This window comes from Neopelma chrysocephalum, unplaced genomic scaffold (genome assembly GCF_003984885.1).
Source record: "Neopelma chrysocephalum unplaced genomic scaffold, ASM398488v2 Primary Assembly neopelma1_73b, whole genome shotgun sequence".
Classification (NCBI taxonomy): Eukaryota; Metazoa; Chordata; class Aves; order Passeriformes; family Pipridae; genus Neopelma; species Neopelma chrysocephalum.
The window spans coordinates 4,945,104-4,967,639 of NW_020897734.1; the positions used below are offsets into that span (position 1 = coordinate 4,945,104).

At 47.2% G+C, this 22,536-nt stretch overlaps 1 protein-coding gene across 3 annotated transcripts in view; it reads right to left on the reverse strand.

Moving 5' to 3' along the window:
- Positions 1–22,451, reverse strand: part of MCF2 (MCF.2 cell line derived transforming sequence) — a 59,520-nt gene extending 37,069 nt beyond the window's left edge. For 2 of the 3 annotated variants that reach the window (XM_027687246.1, XM_027687247.1), the window contains exons 1-4: positions 22,373–22,451; positions 9,515–9,583; positions 8,854–8,968; positions 3,655–3,745 (exon numbers count right to left, since the gene is read on the reverse strand). In XM_027687246.1, the coding sequence (XP_027543047.1) occupies positions 3,655–3,745; positions 8,854–8,968; positions 9,515–9,583; positions 22,373–22,427 (330 nt within the window). In that variant the 5' untranslated portion in view covers positions 22,428–22,451. The remainder of the gene's footprint in view (positions 1–3,654; positions 3,746–8,853; positions 8,969–9,514; positions 9,584–22,372) is intronic. The other variant, XM_027687249.1, reaches the window with a different exon arrangement.
- Between the last annotated feature and the right edge of the window lie 85 nt (positions 22,452–22,536).

Below are 22,536 nucleotides of genomic sequence, written 5' to 3' on the forward strand. Positions count from 1 at the left end.
AAAAATGAACAAGTCAAAAAATAAGCTTCCAGAAAGACAGACACCAATCAAACCATGTCCTGTGCCCCCCCTAGAGGCTTAAGGGAAGGGACAAAATGCTACAAAAAAATCACATAGACCAATAATCCCTCAGATATAGCATTCCTGAAGGGACTATATTTTTTTTTAGCATTGCTACAATTCCAGAGCTGAAGTGTAGATAAGTTTCCTGCAAACTGAACTCTAATGCTGCTGAAGACACTGCTGCAAAAAACCCTTTCCCACAATGCATTCAAGAAAGCAAAGACAAAAGGGTCCTTAAACTTGCCTTATGCTTTATCTTATAATTTATAACACTGCAAAGAATTGTGTGCATTTAATAAACTTGGGCTTATGTAACAAAGCACCTAAAGAACCCTCTGAAGCCTTTGCCCTCTGCTACTCCTCTGCAGCATATCAGGAAAGGCAGGAAACCACCGGTGCAATTCCACTAAATCAGGCAGTTGGCAAAATTTCACTACTGTTAACTATCTCACTGACCAAAGCCTATGCTCACAACATCCTTCCCCTTCCAAGGACACAGACATGTGTACCTTAAGACCCCAGTTCAGCAACTTTTTAAATGCACACTTAACTATAAGCACCTGATTTAATCAATAGGGACAAACTGGGCTAATAAAGCACAAGAAAGAACATGCACTGAAGGTATCACAGTTATTTCCTGCTTAGTGAATATCTCATCCTGACACATTGTGATTTCCCCCCCAGTTTTAGTTATTCGATTTTCAGAGAATATTCTTCCCTGCAGTTCACTGGGGCATCCCTGAGGTTGGTAATCAATAAACATAAAGAAAAAGTGGTATCTGCCAATAAGTTTGCTTCTGAGCACCAGAGTCTAAGGCCAGTGGTCCCCATACAGGTGCTGAAGTTAATGACTTTCTGCTGTCCCTTAAAGGAAAAGCATGTCATGCAACAAAATGCCAGATACGCTAATGTGAGCCTTTAACTTCCCCCAGAGCCAGAATGAAAATCCCAAGCGCTCTGCTACCTTTATGTCAGCCGGCTGCATAATTAACCCCCCAAAGATGCTGTCAGCACCGCTGGGGCGCAGACCCTACCCAGGGCCCCCTCGCTGCCAGAGGTTTTCCCTTCCTGCAGGAGCAATGATAGAGCCTTTCCCCGCGGTTGGAGGGCGCCGGGAGCAGCACTGCGGGGCAGCGGTACCCAGCACCCGGCTGCTCCCGCACGGAGGATGCTACTAAAATTCCCCCCGCGCTGCTGCATTCTAGCCGCTCCGGTCAATATTCCCGCTCCCTCCAGCCTCCCCCCGGTCCAAAAAGGTCCGTGGCCGCCGCGGTGCGGCCCCCCCCGTCCTTGGGCGCTGCAGCACGCCGGGCCCGGAGCCTTACCGCATCCCGGCCGGCCCGCCGCCCGCCCCGCCGCGGGCCCGCCTCCGCCATCGCCCCGCGCCGCCGGGAGCGGATGGGATGGGGATGATCGGGATGGGGAAGGGATGGGAGCCGCGGCGCTGCCCGAGCTCGCCCCGCTGCCAGGGGGGCGGGCAGGCAGCTGTACAGGCAGGCAGGCAAACCCTGCCGGCACCCGGCTGGCAGCCCCGCTCTCCTTCCCAGTGCTGAGTTTGCTTTTAAGGTGGAATGCAAAAAATCATCCTGCAGACGGGGCCAGCTCTTTCCTTCGAGGATTGGGCTTTCAGCTTAGAGGTTTTATCCTTCCCTTTCCCTGTGCCATTACCTCCAAGGTACATTTTCAAGCCGTTTAGTATTTTAGGGGGAAACTAAGGAACTATGGCCAAAACCTGAGGCTTGACCCTGGCAGCAGGGCATCGCTTCCCAAAGCCAGGAGTACCAGCATGAGCCTGGTTTGCCCATGCAATTAGAGACATACACAAAGAGTTAAACCCAAAAATCTGTACAGTCTGATATAAAAATTTTTCTGGATCAGATGCACAACCGCAGAGCTGCAATTGCATATACATATGCTCAAAAAATAGGACACACTCTGTATTTCAAATTCAGCTTCTTTGCACTCCTTTATTCCAAAATTACACAAAGATCAGAAAAAAAAGATTTCTCTTATTGCAGCATGGCTTATGGTTTATGATTGGAAAGAACTGAAGATTTAATTTTTTGTTTTAGCTGCACAAAGGCAAGTCAAGATGCCTCCTGGACACAGAGACAGCCCTTTAGGGCCAGACCCTATTTTTAAGGCAAGATTCCCAAGACTTAAGATTTAGTGGACACAGGTTTCCTGCTTCCCATCCCTCTTTTCACAGATCACCTCCCCACCATTTACATGGACAGCCCTCATACTCTAGGCAAAGTCACTTCTCCACATGGACACACAGCACATATAGCTACCCAAACAGGGTGTATGCTTAAAGGCCACACAATAATTAAATTTACTTATTAAACACAAAATTAATGACACTTCTCTAGAAGCTACAAATTAGGACAGGATTTTTTCACATTTGAAACTTCCAAACTATGCAAAGCAACTACATCGTCCTTAAAGGGTGCTCTTGGTACTAGCACCTGTTCAAAGCTGGCAGCAGAACTGAATTTTGATGATCACTTTAAAGAGCCACTTTTTAAATGCTGCTTCTTCTCTAATGGTATGGTAACCACACTTGGAAATTCAGTTCATAACATTCAGAAAAATCAGAACCCAAAATCCTGCCAACGGTATCTTATGCACGCTGCTAAAAGGGAACCCTCTCTTCCTCCTATGAGATGGTAACCAGCAAAATGCCACCAAAGCCAGATATTTTTAACACTGAGTTCTGCTGTTCCAGTACTAACCATCTGAAATACTGTAAGATCTAACTTTATCCGATCTGACCGGAAACAGGTAAGCATTTCCTTCCTCAGAACATAACCATTTACTTCATTCTCCATCAGATGGATCAATGTCTTTAACTGTTCAATGGCTACGAGCAATAATAACACACCCAGATTATTTTCATTGATTTACTCATATGGCATGTTCTGGTTGGGAAAGGATTTATCAATTAGCTCTACCTATCCATGTTCATAAATCCATGCATCTATTAACATGACTCTTCAATACCTCCACGCACTACTGTAAATCCATGCTCTGATTCCATAAGACACAACACATTGCTGAGTTGCAAAAACAGTACTTTTGAGGTATGTTCAGACAAGATATGTGCTGATCATGTGCAGCACATAAACATGTGTACTAGATTATTTAAAACACATGAATGAATATATACGCTTTTAAAATAGATTTTTCCACGCATGTCCACATACAAACACTTGTGAAGCCTGTTTAAAGAACCTAAAACTTTCAGTCACCAACAATTAGGTAAAGTACAGTCTCACAAATAACCAGTGTCTAAAAAGAAAGTATATGAAGCCAAAGTTTCCACCCATCAAAAGCATAGAATGTTGCACAAAACACATTTGAACCACTATGAAAAAGTACAAAACTAAGCAAATGAATCAAACAAGTAAATTAATACTCAAACAGCTCATTTATGCACTCAAATTAATTACAGGGCCATAAAACAAAATACTACCTAGAGGGAAAGCAGGAGCATCATTGCTCCTGGTTCCCAGTGTTTTATGAAAGAGATACATAAATGGACATGGTGACTTAGTACATTAAAAGAAATTAACATTAAAGAGGACTTACTGCTATTTTTTGGAGAGTCATTTTGACTGATGTCCATGTGTCCAATCTTCTATCCAGGATCAGGATAAATTTGGTGTCAGACTCATATTGACTGTGAGATAAGAAAATACCAATAACCAGATCATATTCTGTGGAAATGTGACTCTGTTCCCCCCCCAAAAAAACCCCAAAGCCAAGAACATGGAATGTAAACCACATTTTGGTATTTCCACGGTGGCTGAAATTCCCTTTGGAAAAAACTTTCCTGCCAGACTCTTTCCAAGGGTGCTGAGCAACAGGACAAGGGGTAATGGACACAAAGTGAAGCACAGGGAAGTCCATGAGAAGAAACTTCTTTATTCTTAGGGTGGCAGGAACAGGGATGCCCAGAAAGGTTGTGAAATCTCCTTCTCTGGAGATACTAAAAACCCACTGGGGGTTTTGAATATCTCCAGATATTCCAGTGCAACCTGCTCCAGGTGAATCTGCTTTAGCTGGGGGGGGTTGGACTAGATGATCTTTAAGATCCCTTCCAACCCAAGCCCTTCTATGATCCCACAGCTCCCTTCCCACTCCAGCCTTTCTGTGATTCAGTGACTGTGGTAGCCCAGGGTTAAGCATCACTTTGAATTGTGTGGGAGGTGAAGACAGATTGCTGGAGACAACAGATTGCTCTTGAAACCCAAACTGGTCCTGAGAAGGACGCTGCAGAGGCCAGAGGCAGCTGTGCTCCTGCCCAGCAGCTCTGGGGTTGCCAGAAGCCTCCTCCAGCTGATGCCCCAAGACCCCCCTGCCTTCACTGCCCAGCTCTTCCAGCTGAGGGAGCTGCCTGCTTCCCAGGTTTCATCAATCAAGCGATGACTCCTGGCTTGTTTTGGCAAAAGGCAACAGAAGTGATGCCAAGCCAGGGAAGGGCAATGCCAGCTCGGCAGAGGGAAGGGGGGAGCTGGTGCTGAAACTGGTTGTTGTGGCTTCCCCAGCACCTCCCGCAGTCCCACTGGGGACGCAGCGATTGCTCGGAGGCACTTTCCAACGTACTCTGGTTTAGCTGGCAAGCACAGGCTTCCTGACATCCCTTTTGACACCCAAATCCTTTGAGTTGCTTTGAAATCCCCACTCATACAAAGCGAGCCAGCCGTACCGGGGGTGCCCAGTCTGGCAGGGAACCCAACGCCCAGCTGAACTCCTGTCTGTAATTCAAATATTCCTTTCCCAGCTTAGCTGGGAACAGCTCGACCAGGCTCCAGCTGTGACAAGACACTCCCAGGCAGCCTGAGTTACAAACTGGAATCGTGTTTGCACACAGGTAAGGGTAACCAGCCTGTAACCAAGTCCTGCAGTGTGAGTGTATTTACAGGAGACTTAAGTAATATTTACAATATTTATTTTGCGGATGCTGAAACAGGATAGCCATGTCCCAGCCACCCTATCCAGGCGCCTCAGTGCTGGGGAGAGGCTCCCAGTACACGTGCTGGCTCCCCAGAGGTGGGTCATGTATCTGCACTGGGCACGGCCCTGTGTAAGCAGCCTCCTGCAAGCACCGTCTTCACTAATTCTTGTGTTTGGCAAGGGAAAACACATGGTGGATTACTCAGAGAAGTATCACATGGCAGACAATATTTGGCAACTTCACTACAGAAGAAAAAAAAAAAAAAAGACACTTGAAGCCAGTGCAGGAGCTTTCATTCAGTACACATCTTGCTGCTCTGGTCTGTGACAGCCACAACTCTGACAAATATATTTCAAAGGAATTAGCAGTTGTGCTCAGAGGGATAAAAAATAAAATTCCCTTTGGCTCATAATAACAGTTGACTGAAGATATGTAGAGGCATCTAGGAAGGACCCAAGCTGTTCTACAAATATATGTTATGGATTTGTAACATCACACTCAAAGTGCAAAGGTTTCACGTGAATTTATTCAGTGCCTTTGAGATATGGCAGAAAACAGCAGAGAAAATGAGTATCAAATTTTACACATGGGTCGTACACAGAACTTCTGCATGTAATAAAGTCTGAGGTTGTACATTGTGAACATGACTTTTCAGCCAAAACCTTTACTAGCTAAAATAGTTTTGGCAACATGCAGGTTTCTGTTGGTTCTGTTCACCCCCACCACAAAGTAAATGACCCAGGTGGGAGAGGGGCAAAGGATCCTTTTGTCTGAGGCAAAAGTAAATGCTTTGGTTTTACAGCACAGAAACAATTCCCCAACTCCCCATGATATTAAAAAAAACCAAAAAAATAGTGTTTACAGAGCACTTCATCATAATAAACCCTGAAGAAAAAACCCAGAATCCAAGTAATTTGGAAAAGTCAGCCAGACTGTAGTGCACTGCCAGTTAATAAAAATATGCCAAAATAAGCCGCTTACTCAGGGCAAGGTTATATTCAGATAGTAACCTCTAAGCATGCTAATTTACATTTATCAGTTCCCTTATGGAAACAAAGAAGAAAGTTCCCAGCAGTCTAACAGCCTCGGAACCTACTGTGGGAAATTTTAAATTTATTCTGGGGCCAGTGGAGCAAGTCTGTGACTATTTGCAACCCAGGCCTTGAAGGTTTATCAGATTTCCAGGCCTGCAATATACCTTTCAGACTGACAAGAAAAAAAATTCAATGCTTTCTACCAAGGCTGCAAGGGGTGTTCATTTGCATCCAGCAGCAGAAAGATGGAGACAGATAACCAGGACAAAGATTACTTCTCTCTAGGTGCTTCTTGTCGCCTTTTTTTTAAACTTATCTTTAACTTTGTATGTGTTGCAGGATGCACCAGACTAAAAATAAAGACCAGGGATGTTTTGCAGGAGGACTTGAAATTGGATCCCAGAGTCTGCAGCTGTGAGATTTAGCACAGGACTGAGAGACTCTTTGCCGCTGGTGGGATCAGGGCACACCGTCACGACCTGCCTAATATTTAAATTCAGAGGTATTTATAGCCAACAGCACCCTGCACTGTGCCACTGCTCTGTTATCAGTCACAGCTTTAAACCACTTTGCACCTCACTTCCCAAGATAAGTGAAAAATGCAGAGCTTGTCTAACTACCAAAAAGCTGGATAGTCAAAGAATAGAATAGAATAGAGTATTTTAGTAGGAAGAGAGCTACAGCGATCATCTGGTCCACCTGCCTGAGCAATTCAGGCTGACCAAAAGTTAGAGCATGTTTTTAAGAGCATTGTCCAGATGCCTCTTAAACACTGGCAGCTTGGCATATCGATCACATCTCTAGGAAGCCTGTTCCAGTGTTTGGCCATCCTCTTGGTGAAGAAAGGCACGCAGCCAACACTATATATAAAGGGATTTTTTTAGTTTTCAATGACAGCATTATTTTTCTTTGACTTTAATGGTAATTAGGACAGTTTTTTGTAATAACAATCTTACATATATCACAATTATCTGTGCCTCTCCTTCAAGCACAGCCTGAAGACAGGCAGGGAGGTATTTTGAGTTGGATGTGCAGGCCATGGAAGGTGGGGACCTACTTATTTTCCTTTACAGCTCTTTCACTCAAGTGCTTTCTGCAGCTGCCTCCTTGCCTGCAGCACAGTTGCCAGGAATCCTAAAAATTAACTTGCCTACAGGACTCACCTTTCTCCTGGCTCTGTTATTAATGCTCTCACCTTGAGGAATGAAGAGTAGCTTCACTCCTTTATCTAACAATTATTTCCAGGAGAAAAATGCCTTATGAAATTCAGCTTCCCAAAGTACTACAATTCTGACAAAGCCTCCAATGAGGCTTACTCAGACTAGTATCAGTGGGACACTACACAGTCTTTGCTACTGCTTGCATGGGAAAGGCACAGTGTGTGTGGGTTTGAGATGCCCCTAAACATCCACAGGCCTGGGGTAAGGAGGTGTTGGTGTTCCCACAGCTAACTCTGACACACAGGTCAAATATTTACCTATTTCAGGGACTTCCTGGGCCAAAGTCTGAGCTCTGGTCCCATGATGTGATGCAGCTGAGAGATGTGTACACAGGGGTACCAGAGCTGACACTTGCCTACCACCCTCACCTCGGTGATGCTTTTCCTTGCTCACCAACACTGCGGCCTTTTTGGCTCCAAAGGGCTAAGAAGCACACATGTTTAGATGTGTTTATTGGGGCAGGCTGTTATGGTGGTAGGAGGAGCAGAGAAGAATGATTAAAGTGATTTTACTAAAACATGCTGAACGTGTTTGAATCACCAGCAAGCTCACAGCTCTCATTAGTTTCCTGATTGAGTTTGACCTATTACAGGGACAGCAAGACTGCTCATCATGCTAATGCCAGGGTGTTTACAGTCACATGGAATAAGAAACCCTGGAGAAACCAGGCAGAGCTGGGAAGTGCAGACGCACAGACACGGGCTGCCTGCACAGGATGAAGGAGAAACCCCTCTGGCTGTCACACACCACAGCAGGGTCCTGTCCTGTTGGGATAGTGCTCTGCAGGCCAGGAGCCCACAAAACCTCAGAGTCCATCAAAAAGAGGACAGAGGAACCAGATGCTCTTTTTTTTTTTCCACGCAGAGGTGGGTAAATGCTCCATACTTCTTTCAAGGCAGCCACTGATGGAAAGCTCCCATCTAGCTGCTGTCAACCTGCTCTCCCTGCAGGAAGAAATTTGCCAAAACAGGCATTATTCAAGAAAATTAAGCATTCCAAGTAACTGAGTCACCAGGCTCAGCAGCAAGAAATAGGAGGGCCATTAATCTAAGCATGCAGCCCTGTATGAGGCAAAGGCAGACTGTCAGCAGCTTAACCCCAAGACACAGGCGGATAATGGGAGCTGCTGAGCCATCACCTGTCATGGGGACCCCAAATGGCTTGTTCCTGTAATTAGTCTCTTCCTCTGGCTTCATTTCTCTTTTTCCACAGTAATGACTCTCTATTTGTACATGTCAAAATATTATTTTGCATTGGCATGGCATATATTAAGTGGTGACACATGCCAAAGCTTGAGGAAAGCTTGCTGTTAATTAGAAACTTAATAAACTAAATAAACTAAACATTCCAGCTGACAGGTCATAGGGATGATGTCCACTTCTTACTCTGCAGTTACTGACACCTTAAGAACCACACCTGGACACCGTAAGGGCTTGCATCATTTGACTTTTCCCTCTTCCTTGCTCTGAGAGCTGAAGATGCCCCTCAACCCCACATATGGCATTACCCTTGCTTGACCCAGGCAGGACTCACACCTCTGCCCATCACAGACAAGAGCTGGAAGAGAGCCTCGTACCTCGGGATTGACGTTAGGTATGTTAAGACTTTAGCCACAATCTCCTCGGGCACCTCGTTGAAGCGAGCATTGTCGGGGAGGGTGATAATCCAAGCCTTGTCCTTCCCTCGGCCACCTGGAATAAAAACAAGGATGTCTCCGTGGCTGTGCTTTTCAAGAGGGCCAACAGCAAAGATCAGGGGTCCACCAGTCACATCAGAAAACACACTGCCACTGCTACAGAGGTTTTTTTACATCACCAAAATAGCAAAACCCAGTCCAAGCACAACACATACAGGCAGGTGGTAGAAACAAAAGTATTAGTTACCAGATATTTCCTTTATTTACTGAGCATACTTTATATGGGACAGCAAAAAAAGTCAGAAATACAAGGACAAAACAGCACACTGGTATGGAAATATATTTCAGAGCAAAGCACTTGTTAATGCCTTGAGTGTTGGAAGATAAGACTATTTTACAGTATGGCACGAGACAGAAACCTAATCTGCTCTTTCAAACTGCTTCAATGTTTTATTAACAACATTTCTAGTGGCACTGGATACTACCTGATGGGTAATATTCCTTGTGGAGTATCATTTTGCCAAATAGTGCAAAGTTTGTCTGGAGTATTTAATTACCACACAGATGAGAGAGAGATCCTGGAGAAGTTCTCGGTACTCACCAGACAGAAAAGCAAACTCTTTCATCAGGTCATCACTGATGTCCTTTGCACAGAAGGGTATTGCAGTTTCTGGAAAAAGGGAAAAGCAGCAGTCAAAAAGAAAGCACAAATCCAAAGCAAACCCGTTTATCAATGTGCTAATCCAAAGGTGGAACTTGAACCAAATGCAGCTTCCCTAAATTATACATGAAATTTTGTAACAAAGGATACATGGATCTTACAGAAAGCAATAACAGTAACAGGCCAAATGCCACATATGAGTAACACATATGAGTAACACATGTATTCTAGTAAATGTACCATGGGAGCAGTGCCTGCAAGCTTGAGTGCTCTCCCCTCAACCCTCAAAGGGTCATATCCAATGTAAATTTTTATATTTTGGAGTTACTAATTTTACTCTCCTATTTTACAAAGTCTCCCAGTGCTTCCTAGTCTTGCCAATGCAATAGGCTGAGGTTTCTGCTGGGAGCAGCAGTGTCCCAGGCTGCTGCACTGGGAACAAGGTTGGGCTTTGAGACTGTTACAGTCTTTAATTTTGAACAAATAAGCTTCTGAAATCATGTGTTCACCTGGCACTGGGCCATAGGCACTGGAGAGGCTGTTGGTTTTATGTTCAGTTATTAGATTTCTTTTTAATTAAATAATGGGAGAGGCTGTTTTAGTACCATATTTAGCACCATGATCATTTCAGTGTCAGTGGAGCACATCGGAACAACATACACCACTTAATCTTTCCCTGGGAGAAGGAAACAAAGACCAGACTGACTAAACACATGAGAAGCTTGTAGTTGGTAGAGATTTTTCTGGATTATCTATATATGGAATGATAGCCAAAAATTAAACATCCTTGTTCCCACAAATAAATGTTTTAAAGCACATCTATACAGATTAAAGTCCTTGGGCTTTCTGATAATGAAATTTTAAACTCTGATTATTTCACAGAGTTGGTCCTAGGGAATAATCTTCTGGCTGTTTTAAATCAGATGGGCTGCATACTTCAGCATACTCCAGCACAATCAATATTTATTCTATTTCCCATTTCCCAAAAGCTTTCTGGTCACTTCTACTTTATCTAAAGATTTTTCAGGCCTTTACTGGGCTGTATGGTGCTGCAGCACAGCAGCCCAGATGTGCAGGAGGTGGGGGGTACTCTGCCTCACGCAGCTCCCACCAGCCATGGGCTGCTTTCTGCCCTTCTATGCACATACTGCTGTTTTTCCTCTTGTAGATAAAACCACGGTTTTTGTTTGTTAAGGATCAAGCCTCAGTCCCACTGGCATCTACAGAAACATTCCTGATTTTAACCCTAGAATTGGTCTTGGTGAGAAGGAAGTTTGCTTTGCAAAGATATTTCAAATATTTGTCTCCCATTCAACTGCTTCACCCAACTTGAGGACAAGCAGCAGCAAGAGATTTCTTCTCTATTCATTGATGTTTTTACCAAGTCAACAGTTTCATACTGATAAAATTCACACTTAGTAACTTAATGAGCTCCAAGACATGAAGTAGATGGTATTAAACATGCGGGTCTTTGGAAACACAAGACAAAAGTCCACACTGTGCACACATATTTGACTCAAATCAGTGTGGGGCTGCTCAGCAGCCTGTCTGTGTTCACAGCCTGTCCCCAAAGCTCACCCTGCCTACCCCGGCTTTCCCGGAAATGCAGCCACCAGCAAAGCCAGGCACAGTTTTGCCATGTGCTGTAACACCCACGAATGACTCAAGTGCTCGACAGTAAAAGCAAACACAGCTCCAGGTTGACAGTAAATGCAGCTTTTGTGTTGGTTCTCCACTGATATGGGAGGGACGTGCCAGTTAATTGAGAGCTGATCAGGAAACAGGTTGGGAAAGGGGATTAACCTTTGCATGGTAAAAATATCACTTAATAAAAAAGGTTCACAAGATATTTTCTCACTGAGAACATTAAAATCTGCAGCCTTCAACTACACTGGAGACAACTATGGTTGGGAAAAAATAAGCATTTTTGCACAGATATTTTCAAACTTTGCTTTCCAGAAAAGAAATACAATCTCAAAAGTGCATGATCTACTCCCAGAGTCTGGTGCTTCTTCTTTCACATCTCTCTTACCTACAATTTCCCCATGATTGTCATGGAAACTGCAAAAACCAATGGATGTTTTAATCCTACCTGTGCTAGGGGCTGCAGTAGGACCTGCTGTGCTCTCTGGAAACATGGGCACAGGTGGCCCCCAACCCCAGAGCTTGACAGCTAAGCACAACACCAGGGTCACGATGGCAAGTGGACCTGACATTTTGGGGTTTGAGGTACAAAGCATCATAGAAAACATTTCCCACCATGCTCAGGAGTCATGGTTTACTTGCTCCCCAACATTTCATTCCACTGAATGTTTCATCCTTGACTTTGGCACAGAGGTGGACACCCAGACTCCTATCCCCTTATGACTTTGAGTATCTTGCTTCCCAAGGGATGACAGTTTTGGAAGAGGGCACTCAGCACCTGCAGAAAATCAGGTCCTTCTGAGCAGTGCCAAGCTGAACAAAATAACTTATTCAAGGAAGGAGTAGGTGGGAGCACCTCACTGCAGGCAGTGCAATTCCCTTACAAACCCTCCCCATCTCCTGTGAGGTAGAAAAATCTAACAATGAAAGAGGAGAAGGATGGCTGCCCTTTGGCAAGGTCAAGGCACTACAACAGCCTGATTGTGGTCCGATTGAAGCCACTCCTTGGCCAACTCATCCTTGGCACTCGCTCTATGTTGGCCACCGAACTCAACCTCCCGGGCAAATATTAGGGAAAATCAAGTGCTGGCATCAAATTCACAGGCGTGTTGCTGTGCCTGAGGCACATCAGTTGGATGCTGAAATAAATCCTGTACAGAAGCACGACCTTTGTCCTCAAATATTAATCTCTGGAAAAACAGCAGTCAAAGGCACTGAGGCACCAAAGATATCTGCCTCTCAAACAAGGCTTCAGTTGGTGCTCTTGAGCAAACTGGGGATTTCTTCTTTAAAGGACACCCTTGGGACAGTACAGAAAAGACCCCAGGGCACTGCCCAGCACTGGTTATGAACAGTACAGCTAGCCTGTATGTCACTTGGCACAAGGCAGAGGAAGTTAAAGTTTCATGGAAGTCCAGCCATTTCTTTCAAAGCCAAAAAGAGGCTTTGTGATCATCAGCTATTACAAAATCAAGCCTGAACTCCCCATGTTTCAGCATCCAAGAGTATATAAACTACACTGCTGTGCCCCACAGCTGGTATGACCTCAGGTTTTACTAAAATCCAGCAGCATCTGGACGGGTAAACTGTCATAACAATGTAGCATCATTTTTATTAGGTTCTAAACTGGGCATTTATAAAATGCTGCTGCAATTATTACATTCAGAGACTCTCCTGCAGGGAGATTGTTGCCATGACGCAGAGTTTTGGAGGATGTGTGAAGCCAAGCAGGGAAAAGACAAAGGGGGAATTCAGAGCTTTCTATCCCACTGGGTAAAACTAACGTGGCTCAGCAAGGAGCCCTGCTGAATCTGTCCTGTCCCCATCTCCTGGTTTACACAGTCCAGAACATTTGGCTGTGTCCCCTCCACAGGGCCATATCTCGAGGCCATTGCACAGCCTGTAGTTGTGAGGATGATGCCCATTGTCAGTGATCTCCCCTTTCCAGGCGATTCAAGCACGGAGGGACTTTGATGCACAGTGGAGGTCTGTAGTGACATTTGGAGAGAGGACAGCTACTCTCCGAGTCCAAATTCCTCTTGTAACACTCAATTAAACTCTGAAGTGCCTTGGTCTTTAGCACCTATTGTTTTCTTTCCTTTTCCAAACTTCGCAGGCCCCGCAGCATCTGCAGACAGCAGCTGTGTAACACATCTGCCAAGCTGATGTAACAGCGCCTTACACTCACCACGCTGGCCAAATACTGTTTGCTGCTACAAAATCCATTTGGAGATGGCTTTGTTGTGAATGAAGAATAGCAGTTTTTCATGTGGGAGTTGCTGCTGTAGTCTAGGAAACAAAACTGAAGAAAATCAAATGAAAAGGGTAAAGGATCACACTGAGGTTCCCCGTGATCTGCCTGTTCTCAGCTGCTTGTCCATTTGGACAGCTGGCAGAGCAGCATTTATTCGGTGTTGAGGAAGCCTCCAAATCAGCACATTTGTAAACTATTTCCACATCCCTCTGACTTTCTGGGCTAACTGGGGTCACCAGCCAGTGTCTGTCTCGGGTTGTCCCACTGCAGGAAAGCCCACCTGCCTGCAGCATCTCCTTTGAGACTAATTACACCTGTAACACGGACCTACACACATCGACAGTGCTTGCAGGAAGCTCTGGGGCTCAGGGACCTTCAATGAGCAGGGCTTCTTCCAGCTGCCACAGCTGCCACATGACCCTGTCAAAAGCCCAGTGTCAGTGCAAGCCTCCCTGAACAGCCCATGGAGCACAAACTAGGCTGAGTGTGAGGAGTAAGCCATTCCCACCTTTGCTTTGCACAGGAGTGGGAACCGAGCTCCCTTCAAGCAGAGTGCCCCAACCATGAAACCAGCACAGTGAGGAGAGTGGCCCTTCCGCTTCTCCTGCTGAAGCTGCTCGACTTTGCAAAATCATATATTCATTGGGGAAAAGAACAGAAGCACAGCCCTATTTCTGAGGAGAAAGACCAATGCATCACCTGTGATCTGTCCTCCAACTCAGTCCTGATTGCCATACACTCTCCAAACTCCAAATACCCTAAAGAAGTGACCCTGCAGCCCATCACACACAGCACTCATTTTGGATATGGGGAACAGTTAAACTTGACATTTAAATAGCTGTAAAAGCCAAAGAGCTCCTCCAAGAAAAATGACAGAAAACCATCCTACAGGGCTCCTTGCTGTATGAAAACCTGAGTCTCCATCATCTTGGTGTGCTGGGTTTAACTAGAATAAAGTTAATATTCTTCAACGTAGCTGGTATGGGGCTGTGTTTTAGAGTTGTGCTGGAAACGCAATTGATAATTCATGGATGTTTTTGTTATCACTGAGCAGGGCTTACACAGAGTCAAGGCATTTTCTGCTCCTCATCCCACCCCACCAGCAAGTGGGCTGTGAGTGCACAAGGATTTGGGAGGGGACATAGGCAGGACAGTTGATCCTAACTGACCCAAGGGATATCCCAGACCATATGGCCTCATGCTCAGCACATAAAGCTGGAGAAGATGAAGGAAGGGGGTTGAGTTTGGAGTGATGGCATTTTGTCTTCCCACCCTTCCATGTGACAGAATCCTGCTCTCCTGGGGATGCCTGACCAGGAGAAGCAGGGAATGAATTCCTTGTTTCGGTTTGCTTGGGTGTAAGGCTTTTGGTTTACCTTTTAAACAGTCTTTATCTCAACCCATGAGTTACTTCTCTTTTACCCTTCCCATTCTCTCCCCCATCCCATGAAGGGTAAGTGAGCAAGTGGCTGTGAGGTGCTGAGCTGCTGGCAGGGTTAAACCACAGTGTTATCCCAGATAGTGAGTAGCTGAGCCTCACCCTGTTTCCTCACTGATCAGCTTCAAAAGACTTTGCATTCAAAACAATACACAACACAATACAATTCTGCCTTTCCATGCACCATGTCCAGAAAGCAGGACAGAGGGAGTTAACAGGAAAAAAACCATTATTTTACACTGTCTGCAAACAGACTTTGCGCTACACAAAGCTTGTGCCAAATGACAAAGTGCCTGTCCCTGGCTGCGGGGAAGGAGAGGGGCAGGAGGACAGAGGCATCCAGGCAGCTGCCCTTATTACCCACACACTGCTTCAACCAGTACCTTGTGGGGGATCTGCCCCACCTGTGTGATCTCCAGGTGGTGGCTTCCCCAACAAACTTACACCTGGACTAGGATCCTAATACCCACATGACCAGATCCATGCTCCTGTCTCTCCATCCTGCTCCATACCTGCCCAGGAACAGAATATAACACTGTGTACAGGCAAAGCAGGTGTTTACAGAGCGTTTGTGGGAACTGGAGCCAGGAGGGGTTGGCAACCAGCCAGGTGGCAAGAGACTGATGGAGATACCGAACAGCACGTGTATTAGAGAACGTGTGGCAGAGAATAGGACATTGTGCTCCTCAACAAGGACTGCAGTATTCACCAGAAGGTTATTTACAGGACCTGGTCTGAGCAGAGAACTGATAGCCAAGGTCCTGAGGCTGCTTCCTGGCTCTGAGACTAAACTCTTTGGTAGCTGGGAGCAAATCGTGTCACCATTGGCTTCATGTCCTCATTTGTGAACAGAACAGGCACAAGTGCCAGCAGAATATGGCATTACCAAAGGGTCATGAGCATGTCTGATGTCGAGAAGAGGAAAGACCCCTGCAGCCCCCATCCATCCATCAGGCTGATGCAGGTGTCCATGTCTGCACAGGCTCTGTGAGAGCTGGCACCAAAGGGCAGGTGTTAAAAACCCTGTTGAAATAACCATTGGATGGTGTTCGACTGACCTGGACAGGTGGGTAAACCATGGGACTGGTTTCTGGATATACCAAAGAACTGAAGATCCTGGGATCAGCCATAAGTCCACCAGCCAGGACTCAGTGGTTTCCTCCCCAGGGACTTCAGACTCAGGGATGGTTTTCCCCTACAAGTGACTTTTCAGTGTGAAGGGTCACAGTGGCTCACAGGTCACATACCAAGGACTTCTAAAGATTCACAGGGCAGAAAAGTAGAGGGACCTGCTAATAAGAGACTTTTCTACTCATTTCCACCAAAGTCATGCAAGAAGAGCACATTGGGGTTAACCTTATGCTGCAATTATATCTTTATAGCCAAGGGAACAGCCTAGCCACAGATTTAGACCTGTGATGACCTTTTCCCCATGTGAAGAATACCCTGCAGTAAAGCACAGCCTGCATCAAATAAGTGTCCTTCTCTCCACACCTGAGCTCAGCTGCTAAAGAAACTTAAGAGACTCTATTGTGTAAAGTGAATAGGCTGCTGTGGGTCTCTCCTACATCTGCACGTGATCTCAGGTATGCTGCAGAAGCTAAATATGTCATCATTAGTCATTCCTAACAGCACCTCCAAGCTGCACCACCCTCGTATGCACCAAAACCACATTTAGCTGGTTGTGCATCCTGCCCTGACACATAGACACTTGTTGCTGGGGGTACCTGCTGCAAAGACAAGGGACTGTTGCTGTCCAGGGCAGCCACACAGAGCAAATTCTCCTTCAGCCGTCTCAGCATATGGATAACAATTTCTGCTGCTGCACAAACACCTGGCACATTCAACAGTCTGTAATTCCAGGTGGTGCAGCCATTCCCCTTGCCAAGCAAGCGACACAAAAGACCCACTGAAATATTTATGGCATAAAGCTTCAATACCTTTGACTGCTGCAATCCCTTTGTCCCCCCTGCCCATGGGAACAGCTCACACCTCACTGGAGCTGAGGGCTCACGGGAGCATCTTCTCCCCTGAGCCCTGGGCTCAGCCTGCAGGCACCTGCTTCCTATCCACAGCCAGTCAAAACCAGATTTTCATCTGGAGGGACAGATTAGCAATTAGATTAGGTTTATAAAAGCCTATTTTCTGGAAGAGGTGATTTATTGATCCTGAGGAAGATGGGGCTCCAGGGTCAGTTCTGTCAATAGCCTGATGGCAAACCTCCACCTGCCACACAAATCTCTCCATAAATCCTCAACCTGGCAGAAGCATTGCAAAAGCCACTGCTACAGGGTGGCTGAGTTTCCACCTCTGATGTTTCCTAGGAAGAGTACCAGCACAATGCAGGGGACAGGGGAAGGCAGAGCTGTGGGAAGAGCTGCACCCTTGGAACATGATGGGATTCGCGGATGACAGTGTGGTGCAGGTGCTGGCAGCACACCCTGCTCCCCAGGCTACAGGTGGCAGCAGGTCCAATCCAGGAGCTGCCAGGAGCTCAGGGATGCTGGCAGCCAGGCCTAGGTGGCCCTCAGAGAGTTCACTACAGAGGCAGGTCAGCATCAAACACCTTCTTTGGAGCCAGACAGGACAGACACACAGCAGCAGCCACCACACCAACATTTCAAAGGGACCCAGCCCCTGCAAAGCCATGTCCTGCAAATGGCATGAAAGCCTCAGGGGGGTTAGTCCATCACTAGGCACGATGGGTTGGTCATCACGCCAGGTTCAAGGGCTCCTTCAATTATCCTTTGTCAGACTGGGAAGGATTTTTAAGGAAAGGTTCACTCTGTTTGCAAGCTCCTTCTTCTACTTCTCCCCAAGCACCTGCTCCAACACAGTGTAGGAGGCAGGATACAGCACCAGATGGTCCTCTCCTGACCCAGGGCTGTGCTTCTCTACCAAGGCCTTCCGGGGCTTATGTGCAGTCGATGCTTCAGCACAGACACACATCCCCATCACCCAAACCTGGGGGTGTGCTCAGCTAAGAAACTGTACAGCAAAAAAGCACGAAGCTTCTGAAAAACTAGAATGACCTTTTCAAAAGGCTTAGATTTATATACACTGAGGATAAGAGGAGAAACGCAAAAGAAAATGCTGTGAAAGGAAAGAAGAAACAGGGAGAAATTGTTAACTCAGTGCAGGCCAGGTTTGTGGATCATCATCCAGGCAGCATGCCCATCCCACAGAGGAATGTCCCCACAGGACCAGCTGAATCACAATAGGAGCTGATCCATGTGGTCAAAGAGGGATCAGACACCACCACATCCAGGCATGCAAAGAGTGACCCAGGATCTGGCTCCGTGGCCGAGCTTGCAAGTCCCACGGCTGGAGGCTCCCACTCCTGGGCATCCCTCCAGTGGGGAAACACCAGCTGTGAACGAGCAGGAACACCCGGGGCACTGGCATGGCACAGCTGCAGCCACTCACTGACACACAAAACCAGCCAAACCTCATTCCTGCTGACCATGGGCCATCACTGCCAGCAGAACAAGGTGCAGCCAGCCAAGGATCCCAGACAAGTTGCAGCCAGCTAAGGATCCCACATTCATAGGAATGTCACCTTCCAATACGGTTTTGGGAACTGGAGTGAGCAGGAGGGTTCACAGGAGCCAGGACTGTGCCATGCTGTCAGTGAGGAGGAGGATGCTCAGGGGAGGTTAAAAGGTCCAGGGTGTCCCAGTGTGGTGAGGACAGCGGAGTTTCATGAGGGGGAGATCTCTTCCAATTTAGATTTAGCAGCTGACAAATGGTGGCAGCTTTTCTAAGAAAAGATGAAGAAAAAGCAAACTATATGGCAACAAGGCTTACGTGTTACCTCCTGTTATGCTCTGATGTTTTCACGTCCAATCAGAAAAACTGTATTCTGGTATCACACCAAACTAAGCAAAAACTGGGAAAGATAAAAGCCAGCTCCACCATACATGAATTCGTGTCTATTGCAAGAAACGTAATAAAAGGTTCTCAACACCCACTCCTGTGGATTCAACCGCAGTGTGGGAGTTGAGAAAATCTAGTTTCTTGCATTTCTACTACTTAGGAGCTTCAATGTACTTTTAATTTTCTCCTATTTCCAATTTCAGTCTCTCTTCCCTTACCAAGGGAGCATATACAGGTGTTTTCACATCATCACCAGAGTGTATTTGCCAGCTATGCAGGAAAATGCACATTTAGCCTCTGCCATCAGTACACACCTCCCAGCCACCACCATCAGCCCTCACACCAGAGCCCATTCAGCACAAAAAAAAAAAGAAAAGGCCCAATAACAACATACAGACATCAGTAACTTTCCCATCACCATTCAATACCATGCAAGTGCTATTTTTTTCCAAGATGAATTCCAGCTCTGGGCGCAAAGTAACTCTCAGGAGATGTATCAGCAGTAAACCCTTGGGGCCCCCTACCTACCTAAGGAACCTGGGATTAAGTTCACTAAGGTCACTGGAACAATTTCTTTCACAGCCCATATAGCCAGGAAACTAAACCATGCAGCCAGGTTCCCCCAATGGCATCACCTGGAAACTCAGCTGCAAAGTGAGGGAAAATAAATACAATTTTTCCTGAAACGAAAATGGAAATGCCCAGTTCTGGCATTCCCCCCTTAAGCAAAAGCACATTTCCAAATACAGCTAATGGCATTCCTGCAGCAGGAGAAGGCCAGTGGAATAGAAAGTGAGGGGGGAAGGATATTGCTGGTGCTTGCTGGCTGTCTCACACCACCCAGCCCTTGGACAGACATCCCTGGAGCAGCAGGATAACTGTGCCTGCACTGGGTCCCAGGGAACAACTCTGCCCCAGGAGATCCTGATTCATCCCTGATGTATAACCAAGCCCAGCGTTGCCTGAGAGGAAAAGGGATTCAGAAAACAAGGCAGCCCCACCCAGTCACTTCCACCAGTGCTCCTCACACTCCAGTTCCTCTGCCCACCAATTTTCCAATGACCTTAAATTTCCCTACGTTAGGGAAGCTGGCAGATGAGATGACTGAGGCTGAAGCAGTGGAGCAAACTGAGGAGTGTGGGACCTGAGCTGTGCTCAGCCCACATGCCAAACGACCACCGTCACAGGGACACGTATCCAACAGCATGAGGTTGCCTATTTGCAGGATGAGGCTGAGGGCACTTTCCTGGTTTGTGGCTCCAGGATTTCCTTGGAAATCCTACCTGCCAAAACCAACTTTAACAAAAGGCTCCTACCACAGCACGACCAGGGGTAACGTCTGAGTTCTGAACTCCCCATCTCCAGGCACACAGGAGAAGCTCCGTGTCTCCAAGTATCCTCCAGTTCAGTGGCAAAAAGAGCACTTTGGAAAACTCTTTCTTTCCTCCACCATGTTCTACAATTCGGTTGCTCCCTCCCACACAGCCCTGCTGTCACTCCACTTTTGTCCTGGTACATGAATGATAAACCATTAAACTGTGGTTGTAGCAAATGTGATGCAGGGAGAGGAAGTGCATCCCACATACTACTGACTGCTCCCAGACTACTACTCCTCCGTGGCCCACCCAAGGGGTCTGGACTGACAGCAGCACAGAGCTTTTGGAGGCTGCTGTAGCCCTGCAGCTCTGCAAGGGAGCCCAAGCCTTTCTAGAGATGAGAATGGCCATAAAAGGCATGGGTTTTATACAGGCTTCTATCTCACTGTAAGGGAGATATGGAGGAAATCTCACCTTCTACTAGAAATGACCAACAAATTTCCAGTACTTCTGCATGAAGAGAGATGGTTAAAACATGGTCCCAGATTAGGCTGGCTGCTCAGAAATCAGTGAAGAGGAAAAAAAACCCATCTGATTTATTTTTAATCTCATGATCTGGGGAACCTTACTCAACTTTGTCTCTTTTTCAATATCTCATTTTAAGAACCTATACAGATGCCAAATCACGCGTCCGGATCCTGCAGCTATAACCACACAAGTGTGCCTTTGTGGGGACATTTCTTTTTTGTATGAGCATTCCACAGATGTCATCTGCTAAGAGCTGGTCAGGAGACAGCACTCATGCTCACAGGAAACCTGCTACCTGCTTTCACCCGGCTCCCATTACACTGCACATAACAAACATTCACCATCTGCGTCCCCATCCCCCTATCACCCAGCTCCTCTCCAGCAGTGTGGGTGTTCCATGCTGACACCAGCACAAGGAGGATTTAATCACATCCATTCAAGCAGCATCCTCTGCTAATTGACCACAACCATCCCTGCCTGTGTTTTCCAACTCTGTTTGCTGGGTGCAGGGAATTGAACAGGGTCCAGTGGGCAGGACAGCTGGAATAGAAGGTGCTGCTGGCATCCTCCCAGAAGGGCACGTACACAAGCAGCTCCTGAGAAGCAGGTGGCACGTTGGTTAAATCCTCACCTGTGACTTACCCTCTGATAAATTCTTCCTGAACCCCAAACTGTGCTTTTCAAAGAGGTCAAGGAACCTGGAATTAGCCTGGAAGCTTTTTTTTGGGTCAGCTTGTCTTTTTTGTGCCTGGCATGGCTCCAAGTGCTCTGCCAGCTGCAAACAGAAAAGGAATGATACCTTTTCATGCCTTGGACTCCTGCATCCTCTAGGAAGGCTGGAGTCACCCAAAGTGCCACCACCCTTCCTGGATTAGGAAAGACCTCATTGTAAAAATACCTGTACTCACCACAGGAAAAAAACATAATGAAAAAGTGAGGGCTCCACACAGTTTCTAAGCAGATCACTGTCCATCAAAGGAAACATCGCTGAGGCAGCTACAGCTTGAGGAAAGGGATCAGATTGCATTTGCTTCTCACGTTCAGGGTGTGCAGCCATAGAACCACAGCCACATCAGTACAGTGCTGCATTCCCGGCATAATCTGGGATTCAGAGGTGTTTGAGGACCAAGAAATGAGGAAGGGAAGAGGGGATGTCTAACAGAGCAACACACACCTTACACACATCTACTGCTTCTCTAGTTCAGACCCTGTGAAAGAGCAGTCATTGCCATCAGGTTGAGATCCAACTTCCCAGGGAAGAGTTCTTTAGTTCTGGCCATGGGAATCTGAGCAGGGGACTCACACTGGTGAACACTCTCCTGTCACCGGCAGCATCTCCCGTCTCCAAACCGCACTTTGAGCTACGCACTCCAGTGACACGAAGGGAATGTCAGCAGCGCAGTGGGACACAGCTTCTCATTAAAACCCGGGGCCGTTCCGCACCGATCGTGCCGTCCACTGAATACACAACAAAATAACACCTCGAGTGCTCGGGAACCCGCGTGTGACGAACCCTTCCGACGTATCCCCGTGCCTACAACGCGCCTGCCTGCCCCCGGCACCGGCATCGAGCCGAGGACCGGCCGGGGAGAGGGATGGGGCATCTGCGGGCTCCCCGCCGGGACCGGGAGCGACAGCCGGGAGCCGCTGCTCCCACTGGGGGGGAGTGTCCGGGGAAAGCCCTTCGCCCCCCGCCCGCCGCCTCCGACACCGGCGAGCCCCGCGCCGGCCCCGGCACTCACCGGCGGCGGCCTCCAGCAGCGCGGCGGAGCGCAGCAGGCGGTAGTAGCGCTCCATGTCCCCCGCCGAGGTGCCCCCCGGCGGGGGCCCGGCCGGGGCCGGGGCCGGGGCCAGGGCCATGCCCCGGGCAGCGCTCCCCCGCCGGCAGCGCCGCCGCTCCGCCACC